This window comes from Hemicordylus capensis, chromosome 2, assembly GCF_027244095.1.
Source record: "Hemicordylus capensis ecotype Gifberg chromosome 2, rHemCap1.1.pri, whole genome shotgun sequence".
In the NCBI taxonomy this organism is placed as follows: Eukaryota; Metazoa; Chordata; class Lepidosauria; order Squamata; family Cordylidae; genus Hemicordylus; species Hemicordylus capensis.
This window is the reverse complement of record NC_069658.1, coordinates 319,160,231-319,181,763: the sequence shown is the minus strand read 5'-3', so window position 1 is coordinate 319,181,763 and position 21,533 is coordinate 319,160,231. Positions and strand designations below refer to the sequence as shown.

At 43.1% G+C, this 21,533-nt stretch overlaps 2 protein-coding genes and 1 long non-coding RNA gene across 16 annotated transcripts in view; 1 reads left to right on the top strand and 2 right to left on the bottom strand.

The window, feature by feature from the left end:
* LOC128343421 (musculoskeletal embryonic nuclear protein 1) overlaps positions 1–272 on the bottom strand; it is an 82,782-nt gene extending 82,510 nt beyond the window's left edge. The window contains exon 1 of the mRNA XM_053292433.1: positions 71–272. Within this exon, the coding sequence (XP_053148408.1) occupies positions 71–272 (202 nt within the window). The remainder of the gene's footprint in view (positions 1–70) is intronic.
* On the top strand, positions 187–10,685 carry LOC128343423 (uncharacterized). Of its 2 annotated transcripts, none has more exons than XR_008315527.1 (3): positions 187–298; positions 8,254–8,380; positions 9,133–10,685. It is a non-coding gene; the product is annotated as an uncharacterized LOC128343423 (long non-coding RNA). The 2 variants fall into 2 exon arrangements; XR_008315526.1 differs by lacking the exons at positions 8,254–8,380; positions 9,133–10,685 and adding exons at positions 6,966–7,210; positions 7,804–8,240 and having other exon boundaries at positions 214–298.
* An 889-nt stretch (positions 10,686–11,574) lies between these two features.
* SFMBT1 (Scm like with four mbt domains 1) overlaps positions 11,575–21,533 on the bottom strand; it is a 141,604-nt gene continuing 131,645 nt past the window's right edge. For all 13 annotated transcript variants that reach the window (XM_053296133.1, XM_053296137.1, XM_053296135.1 and 10 more), the window contains 5 exons: positions 19,841–20,016; positions 18,759–18,937; positions 18,385–18,630; positions 16,974–17,102; positions 11,575–16,339 (listed from right to left, as the gene is read on the bottom strand). In XM_053296133.1, coding sequence (XP_053152108.1) covers positions 16,199–16,339; positions 16,974–17,102; positions 18,385–18,630; positions 18,759–18,937; positions 19,841–20,016 — 871 coding nt within the window. In that variant the 3' untranslated portion in view covers positions 11,575–16,198. The remainder of the gene's footprint in view (positions 16,340–16,973; positions 17,103–18,384; positions 18,631–18,758; positions 18,938–19,840; positions 20,017–21,533) is intronic.

Below are 21,533 nucleotides of genomic sequence, written 5' to 3'. Positions count from 1 at the left end.
AGCGGGGAAGGGCGGGGCGGGCGGCAGGGCTGCCAGCGGAGAGGGAGGCTGGAACGGGCCAGTGACTCACGCATGAGGGTGCTGAAGGCCACGACCCCCAGGAGCCCCTGCAGGAAGATGCCGAAGCTGTTCATCAGGGCCCCGTTCTCGCAGTGATAGCCCGGCCCAGCCTCGGACGACGAGGAGGCATCAGCACCGCTCCCACCACTTCGCGGAGAGGCCGGCCTGGACATGAAGATGAGGGAGCCGTTGGGGGCGAGGGAGCCCCCCATGGTGGACGGCACGCGCCGCGAAGCAGGTGTGCGCCTGTGGGAGGGGGAAGGCGCACGAGCGCGGCCGCGCCAGGTTGGGGGGTGGTGGGGGTGTTTTTAACACGCTCCGCAGCGCTTCCTGGGAGGGAGACGCACACTACCGACGTCTGACGTCAGCTGCTACTGATTGGCTTCGCTAGGGTGGAGTTTAAAGGGAGAGCCTGATCGGAGGCGGAGCTGAGTGGCCTCCCAGTCCAGTCCTGGTAGAGAAGGAAGGTAGATGTTTCGGCTCTTCGGAGGTTGATTGCTCGGCTCTCCTGGCAGACGGGGTCGAGGGTGAACGAGCGCTGCATCGCCCCTACCGTAGTAACCTCATCCCCTAGCCTCGTAGCCAGTAGGAGCAGCTCTCGGTGTTTTGTTGGTTCGATCTCGCCCTTATTTTCCGTGGGATACGACTGTGCACGCGTTTATGCTAAGTCTCAGTGAGCTCCACCGGGCTTCTCCCGCGGAGCGTCGCTTCTATCGGCGAGTTGTGAGACATTAACTCCCGGTAGTGGGAGCACACCTTGAACACATTCCTGATTAAAGAAGTGGATGGCGGAATAAGAGGGGATGATGATGGTCTGGCTGTTGGGAGTTGGATGAAGTAAAGCCCCTGTCGCCCCCTCGATTACCACAGCCAGTAGGGGCTGTCCTACTATAGAGAAACAGCAGGGTACTTCCAGAGGTGCACCTCGGTAGTTTTGGAGCATATACCTAAAGGCCTTTGGCACCTCCTTGCCAAGGCAAGATAAACTGCTATGCATTTACATACACACTCAAACATGCTCAGGGAAAGCTGGAAACCTTTTTTTTTTTTTTTGCATTTTTAGAAGCAATTCTGAAAAGATAGCCACCTAATGGTACAGCAAGGAAGCAGCCTGCCTAGAGAGCAGGAGGCTGTTGGTTTGAATCCCCACTGGAATGTTTCCCAGAACATGGAAAACTCCTATATTGGGCATCATCTCACACTGCATGGGAGGAGGCAATGGTAAGCCACTCCTGTATTTCTACCAAGAAAACCACATGGCTCTTAGGTCACCAGGAGTCGACATCAACTTGACAGCACAATATTTCCTTTTCTGAAAAGATACTTCACACTGGCCTGTGGATACCACATTTTGCCACTTAAATTAGCTGAATGCACTGCTTTTCACACCAGAATATGCTCAGGAAAAGGTCGGAGGTTCCAGCCATCAAAAGCAAATGGTGGAGTGGAGTAGAGTGGAGGAGAAGAAACACAATACTGAGGCAGAGCAGGGGGTAACCCTTCAGCAGGCATAACTAGGGCCAGGTGGGGTGGGGTGGGGGAGGAATGTGTTGGTGGAGGGAACCAGCCCTAGCAAGTGGAGAGGAATCAGGAACGCCGCCACTTCAGCAGGTGAGAAGGATAGAAATGCAGTAATAAGCAAATCTCCCCCATCCCTGGCCCAAGCAGTCAGAGCACAACTAGCCCTTCCGAGTCACCACCCCCATGGCAATGCCTTGCCATTTCTCCCACACGACACCAAAGTGGCAGCATTCCATCCCCTGGGTGGGGCTGGTTCCAGCCGCCACCATATTCCTTTTGCCAAAGTCTGCTGCAAAAATCCCAAAGTGCCACACCAAGGCGCACGCAGGCATGATCGCACGGAGCAACTTGCGCTCAGCCCCCCGGCATGGCACAGTCAGCACAGTTCTGGCTCCATTCTGGAGTTTCCTCAAGCCATGCTAGGCTTTGCTATGCAGGCACAGGAGTTTACAGCATATCAATGGATGAGATGAATGATGGCATTAACTCAGTGCAATAGCACAAGTCTCTCAATATGTGTGCAGTAAGAGCTGGAAGCTATTCTAACTTGAAGTTTGGAATACAGGATGGGCCTTCTGGAGTTCTACAAATTCCAGAATTTGAACCAGTTCAACCAAAGGTTTTCTGAAGCAGGAGAGGTTCCGCCTACCTCTAGAAACTCTCTTCTTCATGTTCATAAACTATGAACAAAAAATTCTACTAAAAATGTCTATTTATCCTCTTAGCTAGGGATGTGCACAGAACCATTCGGTGCTCCATTCTGGGAGTGCCGAACCACTTCCATGGACTGGCATTTGAGCCGGTTCGGAGGACAGGGGGGTTCCTTTAAGGGGCAGGGGAGGTGCTGCCTACCTAGCAGCCCTCGCCCCACCACTTCCCGCCCCCTGCCGCTGCTCAAGTAAAAGCAGGCGTGTGGGGCTGCAGAGTGCCTCCTTGCAGCCCCGGTCAGTGGTGCCCCGGAAATGGATGCGTGTTGGCCATTTCTGGGGCACCTCTGGCCTCTTTTTACGAGAGTGCCGGCGGGGGGAATGTGGTGGGGCAGGGGCTGGCAGGTAGGCAGCATCTCCCCAGCCTCTAGAAGGAATGCCCCCACCCTCCCAGCTGTGCACGGAACCAGTTCCATGCACATCCCTACTTCTAGCTTCTGCGGCAGGCGGCGGGGGCGGGGGGAGTCCCATCTGTGAGTTGTATTTTGCATTTCTAGAGTAGGACCAACTTACTTACCTACTTTGAATTGTTCAGCAATGGAGATTTCATTCAGGGTTTTTTAAGAAAAGAGCCACAAAAAAGGCCCGTTGAGCAAAATTTCCGACCACCATTTTGCTCAACGGGCCTTTTTTGTGGCTCTTTTCTTAAAAAAACAAAGAACTCCCCACAATTTTTTTGCAGAAAATTGGCTGATTTGGGGGGTTGGGATGAGATTGCTTGGCAGATGGAGACCTAGAGAACATGGCACAGTATGTTGTTTCACTTGTTTCTGCCTTTTTAGGGTGGCTTTTTGTACCTCCAGGAACCTAACCCCCCAATCTCCATTTACTCAATGGCTTGTTATCCCTGGTTTCGCTATCCACGGTTTCAGCCAAGAATGGAACCCCCATGGATAATAAGGTCTACCTGTAATTGTGAACTGGGATATCTATCAGCATTGTAATTTGTGCACTGTATCATAAGGAAACATCTGCTAAGCTGTCATATTAACAAGTTGCTTACCTGTAACTGATAATCTGGTAGTGATCCATTGTATTCATAAGGAATGAGTTCTGTGCCTGTGCAGGGACCTCACGGATGGATTAACTAGTGACACCCACTCTGCCCTGTACATTCTCTGTGCTTCCGCTGAAATTTGGCAGTCGGCAAGAAACTGATAAAATGTCGTTTTAATGTAAACCACCCTGAGCCATTTTTGGAAGGGCGCTACAGAAATCAACTAACTAACTAAATAAGAAATGGACACAGCTGGCATATCAACTGAAGCTGAAGAAAGGCATCTCTGGCCACTGCCTCAACCTGGGACACCAGGGAGAGGTTTGTGTCCAGAAGCACCCCCAGACTGCGTACCTGTTCGTTCTGGGGAAGTGTGACCCCATCCAGAACTGACAGATCAAAATCATCTCCTGAGTTCTGACCCAGCACAATAAGTACCTCCGTCTTGTCTGGATTCAGCCTCTGCTTATTGCCTCTTATCCAGCTCATCACTGTCTCCAGGCAGACATTTAGGGAGGTTATGTCTTCTCCTGATGATGTTGACATGGAGAAAAAGATTTAGGTGTCATCAGCATACTGACAATACCCTGCACCAAATCTCCTGATGATCTCTCCCAGCGGTTTCATGTAGATGTTAAACAGCATCGGAGACAATACGGAGCCCTGATGGACACCATACCAAAGTTCAGTTTTTGAAGAACAGTCCCCGAGGGACACCAACTGGCATCTGCCCAAAAGTTAAGAGTTGAACCACAGCAAAGCAGTGCCTCCCACCCCCAACCCCCTCAGACGCTCCAGAAGGATACTATGGTTGATAGTATTGAAAGCTCTGAGAGGTCCAAAAGGACAAAAAGATTCACACTCCATCAATTCCCAATTGGAGATCATCCATCAGGCCAACCAAGGCAGTCTCCACCTCATAGCCCACCTGAAAGTCAGTCTGAAATGGGTCTAGATAATCAGTTTCATCCAAAACTGCTTGGAGTTGGGAGGCCACCACTCTCTCAATTACCTTGCCCAACCACAGATGTTGGAGACAGGCCTATAGTTGCTCAACTCTGAGGGATCCAAAGCAGGCTTCTTTAGAAATGGTCTAATAATTGCCTCCTTAGGGCAAGGAGGCATCCTGCCCTTCCTCAGAGAAGCGTTTATGATCTCTACTAGGCCTTCTACAACAACATCCCTGCCAGATAGTATTAGCCATGTCGGGCAAGGGGCAAGAGATCATTTTTAACACACTCCTCTCAAAACCTGCCTGCTCAGCAGTTCGCAGGTCAATGGCATAATGCCTAATGAATGGCAGCAGTGAAGAGCACATTGCTGTTGCACAGATGTATCCTAATTCTGCGTTTGCTGATGAAGCATACACTTGGGTTGAATGCACCCTTATGATATGTGGTGGTTCCACACCCTCCCAACTTATATGCTTGCATAATTAATTCCACTAACCAGTGAGACAGCCCCTGGTCCCCTTGCTTTGCCCTTATAGGCCACAAAAAGGTGTTTAGTCTTTCTAATGCTTTTGGGTTTTCTCAGATAATAAAGTAGACTTCGACAGACATCCAAAGAATGGAGCACCTTCTCTAGTGTAATGGGATGCGGGGGGTGGGATAAAGTAGGCAGAGTTATCTCCTGGTTCAAGTGAAAGTTTGACACAAGCTAAGGTCCCAACTGCGGATCTAGCCTCATAACCACTTTCTGAGGATAAAACTGTGTGTAAAGCACATCCGTCCTCAAGGCTGTGAGGTCACTTACCTGTCTTGCAGTAGTGATCGCTATCAAGAATACAGTCTTTGTGGGAGACCACTTTGAAAATGCTCACCCTAGAGGCTCAATGGGACTCTTTATATGTGAAGACAGAACCAGTGATAAACTCCACTATTCTGTGGGTTTACCTATTGGTGGGTACAAGTTGTTTACACCTTTTAAAAACTTTTTGCAGTCTGGGTAGGAGAAAACAGTGGTACCATCCAACCCCCAATGATTGGAAGAAATAGCTGCAAGATGGACTTTCAGCAAGACTTTCGTCAAGCCTTTGAGCTTTAAAGATGTCATATACAGTAGCACCCGATGTAAAGTTGCACCCATGGACTGAAACCCTCACCCAATTGCATACCTAAAATGCCTCCATTTGCAACTGCAGGTTGCTTACCTGTAACTGTAGTTTTTCTGATGATCATCTGCCCAGTCACACAGGTGGGCTTCATGCCTGTGTGAAGAAGCATCCGGAAAAAACTCACAAGCTCTTATTTTTGTCTCTCCTGACAGGTAGCTAGGCTCCTCCCACTTGGCAACTAGGTCATGTGCTCCACACACACCCTCCTCCACACACACCCTGCCACAGAGGACTCAAGCACTGTCCGCAGCGGGGAAGGATGGGTGGGTGTGTGACTGGACAGATGATCACCAGAAGAACTACAGTTACAGGTAAGCAACCTACAGCTCTTCTAAGTGGTCTCTGTCCATCACACAGGTGGGCTCATCGCAAGCTCCCAAAAACCTTAGGAAGAGGGAAGCAGAGCCCAGCAACCAGTGGTTAGAGTATAAACATATCACACCAAATATAGAGGATCAGAGATAAATGCAATGTTTTCAGCAACAAGAGGAAAAACTTTATTGAGAACCAACAAACAAAGAACCCAGAGGTAAGGATACATTTTCTACTGAAACAAGGCTTGCAAGACTGATTTTCAAAAGGCCACGTCATTACAGGCCCTGACATCCAAAGCATAATGTTTTATAAAGGACGAAGATGATGCCCACATTGCAGCCTGACAGATGGAATCCAGTGAGAGTCCACGGTTGAAGGCCATGGAGGTAGCTATGGCTCTAGTGCAATGAGCCTTCAACCCTTTTGGTGGTTCCAACCCTGCCACCTGATAAGCCAGTCTAATGGCATGCACAATCCAGGTGGAAATGGACAGGGATGATGTCTGCTGGCCCTTACGCGGAGCCATATCATATGCCACAAACAAGACTGTGGTGGATCTAAATGGTGCCGTGCATTGGATATAAAATGCCAGTGCCCCCCTAACATCTTAAGGTGTGCCATCTATGCTCCTTTTCCGAATTTGGGTTGGGGAAGAAAACCAGCAAGGAGATGGACTGCGACCTATGAAAAGTTGAGACCACCTTAAGTAAGAAAGAGACATCAACTCTCAAAACCACCTTTTCCCTCTGGAAAATTAGATAAGGGGGATCTGAGTGCAGGGCCCAGAGTTCTCCCACCCTCTGTGCTGATGTAATTGCAACCAAACACACAGTTTTAAGTGTCAACAAACGAAGATCACGCGTCTCCCTAGGTTCAAACGGTCTCCCCACAAGGGGCAGATAGAACCTTTGGCAGATCCCATGAAGGTGCCATAGATGGTGTTTCTGGGTGGAGATAGGCCAAACCTTTCAAGAACTGTTTAACGTCTGGTAGGACGAACAGTGAAGGGGATGATGGAGGGGCAGTTCAAAAGGCAGATATGGCAGCTAGGTGGACCCAGATTGATTGCATTGACAGTCCAGATTTTTTAAGTTCCATAAGTGTGACAGGACAACTAGCACTGGTGCGGTGGAGGGATCGACATCAGAGATAGAGTTAATGAATTCTGAAAAGCGTTTCCATTTTGCCCTATACGAGGACAAAGTGGATGGTTTCCTACATGTCACAAGAACCTCCTTCAACTCCACAGCCAAACGCCTGGATTTACCATGCCGTCAACCACAGGCTCTGCAAGTTCGGATGGAGTACCCTCCCACCCTGCTGCGATAACAGCGTTGGAAGGAGCGGCATCTGGATGTAACACTGCCTGGACAGATGGAGCAGATGCAGAAACTAAGGGCATCGTGGCCACCACGGTGCCACCAAGATGCAATCCGCTTTCTAATTCTCCAATTTCTGTAGAATTCATGGAAGAAGGGAGACCGGCAGAAACAGGTAAGTGAAGATACTCAACCATTATTTTATTTATTTATTTATTTATTATTTAATACATCTCTATACCACCCAAAACGCAAGTTCTCTGGGTGGTTTACAAAATAAGTTCTCTGGGTGCTTTACAAAACCATGAAACTGCAAGAGCATTGCCCAATGAGTTCTTTTCTATCCCCACCCTGGAGTAGTATAGAGGGCATTGAAAATTGTCCTTGCTTGCAAACTAGTCTATGCGAGGTGTTCTCCACTTTCGAAAGATGTCTTGAAGAACATCCATCTGCAACCTCCATTCATGTGAAAGCGACTGCCTTCTGCTTAAGGTGTCCACAAGTGTATTTTTTTAGTCCCTTGATATGCACCGCAGACAGGTGGACATGGTGTTACAATGCCCAGTGCCATAGGTACAGTGCCAGGGGAAGCAGGGACTGTGAGCCTTTCCCTCCCTGGTAATTTATTTAGGCCTTCATAGTGGTATTGTCTGTTATAATCTGAATGTGTTGGCCTCTCGCTTCTGGAAGGAAGTCTTTCAGAGCTTTGAACACCGCCAGAAGTTCTAAGTAATTGATGTGATGTCTTGCCTCTGTCCTGAACCAAAGTCTATTCAGGTGAAGTCCTCAGAGATGAGTACCCCAACCCTCTTCGGAAGCGTCTGTTATATCTGCCTGAGGATCAACAGCCATGAAGGGAGCAGACTGAGAAGGTTCTGATCTGAAGTCCATCAAGCAAGGGCGCATTGAACATGTCTTGGGAGGTCTAGGAGCCTGGAATTGTGATGCCTCATTGGGTGAAAAATGTCCAGGAACCAACGCTGTAAGGGTCTCATAGGCAGTTTGGCCATAGGCAAGATGGCGGTGGTTGACGCCATTAGTCCCAGCATACATTGAATCTGGTGTGCTGTGTGGGTAGCAGACCCTCGTAGTTGGAAGGCAAAATCCTTTATTTGCTGGATACAGTCCTCTGGTAAGCTGACCACCCCCTCGACTGAGTCGAACTGCACACCTAAGAACTTTATCCTGCGTGTGGGAGTTAATTGTGACTTTTTGTAGTTTATATTTAGACCCAAGCATCGCAAAAGCATGATCGTTTTTGCAAGGCCCCTTTGAAGAAGATCTGGTGATACAGCTGCCAGCATCCAATTGTCTAAATACAGAAAAATTTGAATCCCTCTCTCTTGTAAGTGTCCCATAACAGTTGCCATGCACTTTGTGAATACCCTCAGATGGAAATATGATAGTAGGCATCCTCCAGTTCTATGGATACGGACCACATCCCTTTTGATAGGAATGCCATAACTTCTGTAATAGTGAGCATTCTGAAGCGCTTGTACTGCACATAGGAATTGAGGAGTCTCAGGTCCAAAATGGGCCGCAGCCCTCTGTCCCTCATCAGTATGGTAAAGTATAGGGGGAGGAAGACTATGTAGGAAGCAACTGGTTCTATAGCCCCCTTTTGAAGGAGACCTTCGATCTCCCCTTGAAGGGTGGCATTCCAGGGTGTGGTTCTCCCAGAATCTTGAGGTCATTCCATGAATTCTATGGCGTATCCTAGACTAATTATGGTGAGGACCCAGTCATTTGACATGATGCACTCCCACTGTTCAAATGGGAGCATTCATACATTCAAATGTAGATTTGGCAACTACAAAGCAGGTGTTGTGTGCTTCAGCAGGTTGATGTTGTGAGTGCAGTGGATGGTGCAACAGGGTTCCCTGACCATTGGCCACTGTGGCTGAGAATTATGGGAGTTGTAGTCCAACATTAGGTGGAAGGTCAAAGTTGTGCAGCCCTGAAGTAAAGGGTGAAGACAGATGTATTTTGACTTGTAATTAAATCAACTTTGCCTCACATATGCTACACTGAAATTTGTTTTCAGGCCAGAGAAAGTGCCTTGAACTTGACATTAGAATTTGTCTGTCTTCATTCCAGGAATACTTCCCTGTGTGCAGCAAGTACAGAAGTGGAGGAAGGATGTGTCTTTTTACCCATCACCACTTATGATTGGGTTACTGCAATTAGATATTGTTACAGAGAAAACCATTTCAGCCAATTTCATTAAGGGAAATAGCAAATGTAGACAAAAGTGAATGTAAATGAAACTGCCTAATATGGAGTCAAGCCATCAAGACCAGTATTGTGTGTTGCAATGGAAAGCCATTGCAGTGGCTTTCCAGGGTCACAAGCAGAAGCTTTCCCCAACATTTGCTATATCAGATCCTTGTAACTGGATGTCAGAAATTGTGACTTTCTGGATGAAAAGCAGGGGCGTAACTAGGTTGGAGTGGGCCCTGAGACAAGATTCTTAAATGCCCCCCCATTAAATGACTTCACAAGGAAGATCGGGTAGGCGCTGGGTGGGGGAGAGCCTCTGAGGGGCCCCCCCAAGGGTGGACTCGCGGAGACAAACAACAAAGAAATAGCGGGCGGCGCCAGAACGAGAATTTTTTAAAAAAATGACTTCACAAGGAAGATCGGGTAGGCGCTGGGTGGGGGAGAGCCTCTGAGGGCCCCCCCCCAAGGCAGGGGCCCCCGAGACAACGGCCTCCCCCTGCCTAATTGTAGTTACACCCCTGATGAAAAGCATGTGTTCTGCTCCTATGCTTTGGCTCCTTATACTGTATTTATGATTGTTAAAAAAAGAGCAAATTCAGTACTTACTACAGCCAAAAGAAAAACTTCTAGTTTGAAAAGGCTTATAAATCAAAACCAGTGATATCTTTATAGATTCCAGGGTCTAATGCTTTATGTAATGAAAGCAACACATTCTGTTATACTTCTATTTTGAAGCTAGTTAATGGCAGTTTTGCTATCTGATTTCTAGCAGCTGAATGAACTGCCTTCTTTGAATATTGCTGTCTCTCAAGTGAAACTGTGGTGCATGATCTATGATGCCTGTTTCACATATGGACATGCATGTATGTCCATAACGCAGTCCTAGGCACCTGATCATAGACTACTTGAAAGCATTTGATGAAACTGAGATAACTAGCTTCCAAAGAGTGGTTGGCTCCCCATTCTCAAGTGTATCATGAAATGACTGTTGTACATTACTTGTTTGTGAATGCTAGATCATTTGGGAATGCATTTCTAGTTTATGCTCAAGAGGCAAAACTTTTATATCACAATGCAGTAGTTTAAGGTTCTTCAACTTTCTGTACAAGGTTCACTAAACAGGCAACATAGCACTGGATTCCCTTCCACAGATATAGTATGATGAACAAATCAATTCAATACTGTAAGGATTACTTAAATTTGGTTATGGTTTCTGATTTGTTGTAAAAGCTTGAGGTTGTTTTGCTTAAATGCAAGGCAACAATTTCATTTCATGAATTCTACTTGGAGGGAAGCTGGAATTTAAAAAAAATAAAAATCCAAGTAATATAGAACAGCCAAATGAAGTTATCTCTAAGTTTTGTTTTCTTTGGGATGAAATGTAAATGCAACAGATTCCAATCATATTTAATAAAATAACAATCAAAATAGCAGTTATCTTGAACTTCCATTGCATTACATTATCAGTCTTGAGAATGATATACAGTACTAAAAAGGATAATGTGAAATTGCCTCTAATTATTTGTGTGTGTAAAAATTAATGCAATTAAAGCAATTTCTCATGTACTTGTAACAAGTATAAAACTGCAAAGTTTAACCAGATTAAAAATAGCGTTGTTGCTGCAAACAATAACACAAGTGGATTTAATTGTTTATCAGCAATACCACCTAATTCTGGTGTTACCTTTACCAGCCCTACTGTAGCTTCATTAAAGAAATGAAACATCACAATAAGGCTCCCAAATGATGCTCCTCAAGTTGCTTTGAGAGCCCATTCACAAACCACTCTCTCTCATAAAGCTTGACAGCACCAGTAAATTGAAGACTTTTGGTGAAAAGCATTCCCATGGGGGAATGATCAGAAATAGAAATTTTATTAAGTTTTTCTTCTACTATTATATTGAGTTGAAGCCCAAATATTTGTGTTTTTGCAATAATGAGATCCTTAACCATAAGAGATTTATTTTTAAGCAAAGGTTTGCTACCTACAAAGCCCAAATAAAATAGCTGGTGGTGGTGGTGGTGAGACAAATACTTAGCAAGTGAGGAACGGTGCCTGTTTGAAGGTTTGAAAATGAAAGAAGATATGTTTTATTTCCTAGGGGAAACTGGATGCATGAGCCATTCTGCCTAAGAGGCTAAAAGGAAATCTAGGAGAGAAATTTTTGAATTAAAATTGTAGAATGCTTAGAAACTCATTTTTGCCACTATGGGCCCTCAGGTGCTTGTTAAGTAGCCCACTGTTTCCCAGTGATATAACACAGAATCCTGAGCACCCAACCATACTCATTTTCTTACTGACTCAAAAGGAAACTAGAACCAATTTAAGTTTTTTAATTTTCTTACAACCACTTAAAACGGTCATGAAGTACCACAAAATTATGTACATTCGTTTACAGAAAAAAACAAGCAAAATAATCCATCTAAAGTATTTTAAAATCCTTTAACTGATACAGCTTTTCAGCAAAGGAAGAACTTCAATAGGCATATTTTCATGTGCATATTTTTCCATTTTACCCTCAATTAACACGCGCACGCACACACACTCACACTCACACACACACACACACACACACACACATATATTAATTAAAATCAAGAGAAAAACACACAGCAAGCTGGAGGGACAACACAATATACACCTTTAAAAATTTTTTTCTTTAAGAGAACAAAGCAGGGAAAGTGCATGTCCAACAAACTATTACAACAAACAGATCTACATATATGCCGGCAGTACCTGCCCTAGGAGGCTCTTCCAAGAGATTTTTGATTGTCTATAAACATTAACAGAAAGAATTCAGAGGAAGATGGAAACATAATCTGTGTGTGCTGGGTGAGGACAGAATTGAGTAGCAGCCAGATAAACTGACAAAGCATGAAGTCTCAAAAGATACATAGAAGTCCTTGCCTATGAGATTTCTCTGGGTTGCATCTAAAAGGAATATGTTCTCCACAAAATCAAATCGCTCCTACCCAGTTCCAACTGTCTGGTAATTCTAGTTCTCAACACAGCCTTAAAAGCTTGACAAGACAAGCCAGGGGAACTTTTGCATCTACTTTTGAGTTGAAAGGTGGCAACTTTTTAAACTCCATGGTTTAATGCTGAGCCCCTTACTGTAGGTGTTTGGTTGTATTCTTCTGAGCAATTTTATTTTCTAATCTGGTAGGCTGTAGTGAAAGGATTGTGGTAAGCATATAACTAATATGGAATAGCCATTGTATTTTTAGTCTATCTCCAGTTTTGCTTGTTTTAAAATAGGACATTAAAAGCAATTTACATTAGTGGTATTTTCTATACAACCTATCTGCTACAAATCCAGTCTTCAGGGAGTGAAATTGCTGCACTCATAGTGAATACCAGTGCTTTCTATAAAGAGGTTTTGAAACTTTCATTGTACACTTAAAATCCACTCTAACCTTTTATGCATAAGGCTACCTTCAAAAGCAAGGTCATATATGACTGATTATGGGAAAGTTTAATACCAACACAAGTTTTCAGTATGCAAGCAAGCTTATACTCATGAGGTTTTCAGGCAAAGCCAATTCTTTTGTGCTTAGCAAATTTTGGGTATTTTGAAGACTTTTACAGTACATAATACACTTAGACAAAGCTGAATGAAAGAGCTTGATTTAAACATTGAATTTTGTTCTCTGATAGAATGACTTTTGGCAATGTGTGAAATTCATAAAACTTCACAATATTCATTCAATACAAAAAAAAAAAAAGAGGCAAAGATGTTGCCTATCCAGTTTAAATTTCATAATTGGCATATCTGCAAAATTTTCTACTCCATATGTACAATCCAGCCCCTTAGACCTGATATGGTTTTGGCTAGTAATATATAAGAAATCTCCACACATCATATGAAAAAAGTGTGCTTGATTCAGAACGTTGTTATATTGCTATAGATTTAGTAATTGACTAATAAAGCATTGCGGGAACTGGAACTAATAAGGGCCTATTATAATAGGATTGTAAGTTGCATGACAGGCACATATGTCAAATTCTCTCCCTATAAGCATTCTCCTTCCGATCTCGATACAAGTGGTATGTGTCACTGGCTTCTCACCTTATTCCCCAAATCTCTAGCTTTATAGAAGTGTCTCTCCCCACAGGAGGTTTAGACTGGAATTATCTCATGTTTGACAGCTGTGCCAGTTCAACAGAGTGTAACATGAAACACAAGATTGTGTATAAAAATCTGTCAATGTTAATATTTTTCTAGCTCCATTAATTCTATAAACCTTTGCCTCAAAAAGCCAATCACTGTCTGTGCCTCTACTTAGAGGAGTACCTAAGAACTTAGTTTCATGTAGTCTTTTTGTAGTAACTAGCCCCCAGAGACACGAACATTGTTTACCTTCTGCTTTGAAGAAGGTATAATGCAGAACTTAAAGCCAATGGGGTGCGTGCACTTTCTCCTGGCAAGAAAGCCATTGGCATAATAAAAAAATAATAATACAATGTTATCTAGCTTTGCAGACTCCACTACAATAGCACAAGAGCCTTTTGAATTTAATCATCCTCTTGAATATCAGTACTAAGTCAGATAAGATTCCAATTGAATAGATTTGGGCAGTAAATGGAAAGAGATGAAGGGTTTATAGATGAAGTTACATTTTACTGAAGTCAGAGAATATTCCAGAACTCTTTAGGAAGTGAATGCTTTGTAGATTGCGTCAAACCATTTAAAACGCTAGCCTACAAAATTCATGCTTGAATTGCCTCAAGAAATGAAATATACAAGTACCTGTGTGTTGCATAGAAATGACTTTGTCAAAACAAACAATGGAAAGCAACTCTCTTTTTGAACCCCTCTAAATGGATCCCACTGGGACCAAATTGCTAAAGCAGGGCAGAAATATCAGCCTATAAATATATCCCAGATAACCAGCACCAATTCTACTGGTATCAGAAACAAATGACATATTTACAGCAAAATGCATGGAGTATGAAAGTTTTACTTTAAAAATCCTGAAAATCTTACAGATAAAAGTTTGTACAGAAAAAGTTGTTATGATTTATTTTTGGATTATTATTCAGAAGGTATCCAACAGCTGCCCATATTTTGCCCATAGAACAGACTGAAATATATACTGAGGTTTGATGATGAAAAAAAGACTGATTTTCCCCCCAGTGCCAGATAGAGGCAGTTGCACTCATATACACAATTGCATTTCTCATAAACAAACTGACTAGCTGAGCAGTAATGATTCCAATATATAAATGCAGTTGCAAACTCAGCCCATAAGTTAATTACACAGCTTTTCATGTACTAAATCTACTTTGGTTGAAACCTGAAGTATGACATCTCTGAGGAATTCACTCTCTATAGCCACACTATGGTCTCATTTAGCTTGAAGAAATTTCCTTCAAGATACCATACACCTTCCTAAACCGAAGCAATCTTGTATGCCCTGGGATGTGACTCTCCAGGAAGACAACAGCGAGTTTAAGCCCATGAATGCCAAAATATCCACAGACTGAAGTGAACAAATACATTTCAAATTCAACATACACATATAATGGGCAGAAGGGATAACCAAGGGTAGGGAAAAAGCAGAAGCCATTTGGTGTATGCTAGGATCCGGACTGCAAAAATGAAAACCTAAAGTTCTTCGGCAGCATTGGCAACAATGAATTGTTGCACTAGTGGAAAGCTGCTCTATAGATAAGTAGAAGCTAACACATTAAGTTGAACACAGCTGAGTTAAGCCACATGTCATGTGGAGAACCATGAATTACCATCTCTTAAAGTGTACACACAGTCATATATACTGCATGATCTGTGCAACAAAGGACAGCACAATTAATGTTCTGCTATACACCTTGCTAGAAGAGGGAAGATGATATTCCACCCATGCTTGTATAAAACAATTACAATTATCTGGAAAAACTCTTAATATTTGAGAATTGGTATGAGATCTACATTTCTATTGATCCTTCCTTTACAGATGCAAGGCCAATTTTCGAAACAAGTAGAGGAAAAAACTTAATTTCTATTTCATTTCATGTCTATTTCATTTTCATTTCAAAAGCAACATGCAATATTTTACTAAAATCTTTTCAAACAGAAAATTATTATTAAAGTGTCAATATTTTTGTGCAGCTTTCAATTAAAAAGGGAAAAAAGATTATAAAGCTGAGCTATGCTAATGTTTGTTTCTGTCTTCATCAGCAGCATGACAGGGAGAAATTCCAATAGGTCTAATCTTCACTGTCATTACATCTCCATTATAGGAAAAGAAAGCTATAGCTGCTGAACGTGTAACTATCAGGTTAAAGGCGCAAAGCCTCTGACAGGGAAAGATCTGACATCCCTATTCTGACTGCAGAAAAGCAATTGTTGCATAGCCAAATACAACCATCCCCAAATATCCCCCCACCCCCAAATAGCTCTTTCAGTTTGCAGAGGTAGAAAGCAAGCTCCAAAATAAAAATAGCAAAACAAATGGGCTGCACCTTCATTTTCAAGCTTGTGGCCACACTGCTTATCTTGATAATGAGCTTATTTAATACATTTAATTATCTTTTTAAGACAAAGAAAATGGGGGTAATTCTGCATATTATGAGAAAAAGAAAAAGGGAGATTTCCATCAATCAGCATTCCCTTTCACATGCTTGTAGTATGTCCTTTTCAGACCAGAATGAATATTTCTCCCCGAGGAGATATTTCAGCCACTTTTATTCATTAAAAAAGGTCCTGACGTACAGAATGAGCAACTACTACATTCCAAAGCTGACAGACAGCTATGAAGATAGCTAGGACTGCATTCATATTTTGCTCCAAGTATCTTTTTCCTTCCTTCAAAGTGCAAGACTGCAAATGCCAGTTTATAAGCAGTTTCCATCTGACCCTTCTTGGCTTTCCCTGCTGAAGGAAGAGCAAGACACGGCAGTTGTGCTTTGAAAATTCGGTTTCAACTAGCTGCCCTCTCCTCTTCAGTTAGCAAACTGCTGGTAGAAGGCAAATTTGACCCTTTCAATGTGATGGCAGAGTTTAATGGCTGGGCCAAGTTTCAAGTCCATGCACTCCTGAACAGTGGGAAGGGTAAGCAGCAGAAGTGCTTGCCCATCTATTTCCTGTAGAGACACAAAAAGAGACCAGGTGTCAGAATTAATGTTATCTTCCTGCTATTCCATTTTTCTTGTTATTCTCTGGTCTGATTTCAGCTGACAATTCTGTCTTATTTGTGAATGCAATGAGGACCCTGCTGGATCAGATCAAAGGTCCATCTAGTCCAGGGTCCTCTTCTCATAGTGATCACCCAGATGCGTCCGGGAAGCCCAGCACTGGGACCTGTAAGCAAACAACCCTCTCGCACTACTGTGTGTCCCAGCAACTGGAATTCACAGGCATACTTCTTCTGCATCTAGAGGTTGCATATGGTCTTCATAACTAGTAGCCAGTTATCTTTAACCCACTCCATCTTCTCAAGCATTTTTATTTTAAAAAGTATATTTGCACTCTCAACAGAAATTGCATCAAATGATTGATCAAGGGTTATTTCAGTGTGATTGGAAGCTAACAAATTCAAATACTGGGCAATTAATAAGCTATCCCAAGGATGGTATACATTTTTGGCTCACAAAAGCCAAATTATTAGCTATACTAGAAAGTTATTGGGACAGACTACTATTCCCTGACTTTTTAGCAAGAAAACTGGTTTCATATGCTTAATTGTCAATAATAAAAGAATAAATGTAGGTATACTACCTGATCCAGAAATATTCTAGCTAATGGGGCACAGTCTGTGGATCTGAGAAACCGTACAACATCAGCTACACTCCATTCCAGAGGGTTGCTGTCCAGCTGTAGCTTTTCACCAACTTCAATCTTTATTTCCTACCACACAAGCCCCAAACAGAAAGCAAAAAATATTACATCTACCCTGGTCAAGAATCTCTCACTCTTCCCCCTCCTGTTCTGCCTGAAAAAAAAACCTATGTGAGAGCTACCCTGTGAAGAGCTATAGATTAGATGTTTTTGGATGTCAGGTCCTAGGTTCTCCAACATCAGTTTGTTTTGAAAGTCCTAGAATCTAACCAAGGACTAAATGCACTAAATTAAATTATGAAGTGTAGGGACCCTGTAGTCTAATACAGAAACCTGAAGAATCTCTACTTTCTTCCCCATGCCCCACCCACAGATAACAAAGTTGTGCATCCTTATTAGTGTGTGTGTGTGTGTGTGTGTGTGTGCACACACACACAAACACACACACTCACTCACACACATACTCACATGTCCTAGCAAGCAGATGGGTTTTATAGCTGCAGCTTCCAGCAGTCAGTAGTGAAATGTGCCTTTAAATGTGCCTTGCTCCCAGCATCCCACTTTTTATCCACCTTAGTACTGTGTGCTCAGGTGATGGAAGTCCCTTCAAGCTAACACCAAATTATATTAACTGTGTATGATATGGAAGCCCAGTCCCACTTTGGAGAGATTTTTGTGCCACCAACACCTATGTACCACTTTTCAACAACAAAAACTCTCAAAGCAATTTAGATAGCAAAAGAAAACAGAAGATGATTCCCTCTTCACCATCTAAAAAACCTACACTGGAGTAGTGGATCCACCAGAGAGATGCTTTGCTGCGTTAAATAGAACCAGTTGTTCTCCCCCTGATTTGAGAGTGAGGAGTGTGTGTGCAAGTGTGTGAGAGACCACTACGACTTGAAAAGGTGCCTCTTTGCCCACTTAGAAAGGGTAACTCATATCAGATAAGTGTATAGTTATGCACACGCACATATTTGTATGTCCTAGTTGCATATTAAGAATAGCCACAGTATATAATTAGAATAAAGTTATATAAAGTACAGTATTTTGCTTCAGAAATTACACACAAAACTATTAGCTTTACTTTTTTCTCATCAGTGTCTGGTTTTTTTGAATTAACTATTGTGCTGATTTGTGGTACTTTTTCCTTAAATAACTGCTGCTGTGAACATATATTTTGCTTTTAATATGATGTAGACTGGACAAATGTGCTACTGAACAGCATGGGGAACAAAAAGGTCCTAAAATTCAAGGAACTTTTGTAAATAGCTGAATGACTTGTGATTAAGATCCCACTTTCTGAAAACTACAGATGCCCCCTGCTAAGGGTCCCGCCCACTAGACATACCTTTGGTGAAGGTGGTTTATTTTCATCATCTGAGAATGAAAAAGTACGTAGTTTTCTTTTCCGTTTGTCCCGGTCCTGAGCCCCAAGATGAGATCGCTCACTTTGCGTGGGGGATGAAGACAGTGATTTCTTCTCTGATACTTCAGACTCTTCAAGCAGTTCGTCCTGATGCTCAGAGGCACTGTCTTCTGTTAATGACTCTTCATCTACCTCATCCTGGTCATCCTCCTCTTCACCCCCACTGCCCTGAAATGGCACAAAAAGGAGATGGGTAGGCTCAGAGTAGTGTAGATGAATGAATTCTGTGTGCAGAAACACTGTCTAATATTCAGTATCAATACAACATGCAATGTATTACTCTTATGGGGACATACTTGCGGTGATCCAGCTGGTGTATTATCTACAGAGGTAGAAGATCGTTTCTTCTTATGAACAAAGAAGTTTTTTCGTTTCTTTCTCTTCTTGCTGGCCTTCTTCATGCTTGCCTCTATGTTGCTGTGGATACCTGGTGGCCGGCCAATCCTTTTGTTTCTCCGTTTTCCATAATAGTGGGCTAAAGGGAATTAAAAGAAGAGGATTCTTACTGTGAAAACTCAGGATGACTCATCATTTGTTAGCCTTTAAAAAGACGGGGGGGGGGAGATACAACTAAAGTTGTCTCTAGGGGGTACCTTTGATTGCATATGGGGCTTCTTTTGGCCATTGCTAGATAAGTAGCTATGCGTTTTTCAGAAAGGCAGGAGCAGGTTGCTAACAATTCTGCATGCCATATTGGAACTTGGTTTATGACAGCTAAAGATGAGTTTCTCAGCAGGTGAGCAGGGACCCCACTGAAAGGGAAGAGCGGGCTCAAGACTGCTGAGGGTCCAAATAAGCTAGGGATCACTATGCTGAGGCCAAACTACCACAGGAAAGCATAACTGGAACTTCTAATGTTTTTGTTTTCACTTTTAAACAACCTCAGAAGTGCCAGATTTGTTTCCCTCCTGAAACTGCTCTTAGTTCTGTAAAGAAAAATACGGTATCTGTAGTTTTCCTCATAGAGTTCAGAGCAGCTTCCATGGGGCAGTTGCTGAGGAAAACGGGGGCAGCAGATTTGAAGCTTCCCACAGCTGCTTTAAAATAAACATGTCAGATCTTATATTTGCCTTGAAATGAATGGGAACAAGGCCTACCATACTTCATATGGGCTGCTACAATACCTTTCTAAGAACTTTGTGGATGGATAATGAATAAAGGCAGGACTGACTACTACTGATGTGGTCCTAATATGGTGGTTCCTTTGAACATTCAAACTAGGGTGGAGATGACAAGCACATTTACTGAGAATTATGCTTTCCTGCAACTGACCTATATTGCAGCATTGCTCACTAGAGAAAAAGAAATCAATTAGTGAGATTTTCATTTAGATTTTTTGGACCAAATAAGATTGACAGTCTGTGTTATCATTACTCACTGTATTTGGTTTTTGTCAAAATAGAGCAGTTCTCTGAACATTTGTCAAGCACCATTTGGGGTCCAAAGAGATTTGGACAACATTCCAGTTTAATACAAGTCTGCCTACAGAACTCTGCCACCCGATCAGCTGTTCTTACAACTTCCACTGTGGCACGGTAACTCTTCCCTTTATACCTGTAACAAGAATGTAAGCATTATAACTAACAACAACAAGAAGAAGACGACATTATGAAAATCATTCAATTCTACATGTCCCAGTATCCCAGTATACTGAAAATATTTTAGGGCTCATGGAACATTTTTAACTTTCAGATACAACAAGAGTGTCAGTATTGCTAAAAGGAAATGAAAGGAAGAGATAGAGGCTGTGTACACAACCATTTTTGGCAGGTGGGGAGGGCACTGGGGGAAGGCAAGGCTGAGCTTACCTTTCCCCCAGATGATTGGTCCTTTTCTGCATGGTGTGCGCTCGAACGCCCAGATAACCTGCACTACTCCAAGGAGCGTGGATCTCTGGAGGCCAGGAAAATAAGCAGTGCGGTGCATTGAGGGATCCGGGTGCAGCCAAAGCATACACATGATCCTGGACCTGGCCTCGATCCTGGCACTCCGCACAAGCAGCCCAATCCATGTTGGGATGCCCTAGCCTGGGTTGGACCACTTGTGTGAACAGCCTCATAGTTTTGTCACTGAAGTTTGTAATACAAACCCTAGTGACTCATGAACTTGCCTTCAATACAAGATGATCGTTATGGCCAATACATTGTGAGCCAGAGAAGAACTCCACTTCTCCCACTCACTCAGTGACTGAGGGATAAGATAGGGCTCTCTTTCTTCCTGGCACCTGTAATACATATTGCTATAACAACATCTCAAGTGCTCCTGGGAAAATTAGATTTTCAAAGTTACCTGGTAGGCACCTGAGATAGTGTTATAGCAGCATTCATTTCACCACACACCAGGAAGCAGAAGAAACGGTTTGCCTCCTTTCTACTGCTGGAGAAGAAGGGGTAGAAGCCATTACCCCAGGTAATCCCCCAAAGCCCAGGGGGGCAGCAACTCTGAGCAATGTTGGAGAAAAGGTGGTTTTTGAAGAGTTCTCCAATGTCACTCATAACTGCCAGCCCAATTCAAATCAAACCTGTGGGAATTTTGCTCATCACTAACTAACTGAAGCAGCTTTTAGTTTCAGGACAGTCTTGTGACTATATGGCTTATTTTGAACTCTAAACCTAGTAGTGTTTTACCCAGTTACTTATCCTAGGTTAAAGCAAAAGCCAGTTAAAAGCCTAGACCTTTTGCTCACATAACTTGCCTCAGCCTCTTAACACATTACTGCATAAAAACAACTGAAAAGAGCTCTGAAACAGTACTCTCTAGGAGGTAGAGCAACTAGATGTAAATGATATAGAACAAAACACAAAACTGGCACAATGTATCTGCTCCCTTATTAAACTGCACTGCCATGTTGTGGTTTCGGTTTTGTAATTCAGGTGGACCTAGTCACTCACAGTCCTGACATCCATGGTTCCACATATCTTCGGTCGGGCAATTGACACCCAACCTCGGTATACGTGGTTGAATAAAGGGTTAAGATATGCATATCTGCAGTTCCTAGGTGGCCGGAAATGACCTCTGAGGTAATTTCCAGACACTATTTTGTGGCTCTTTCCTAAAAAATAGACACACAC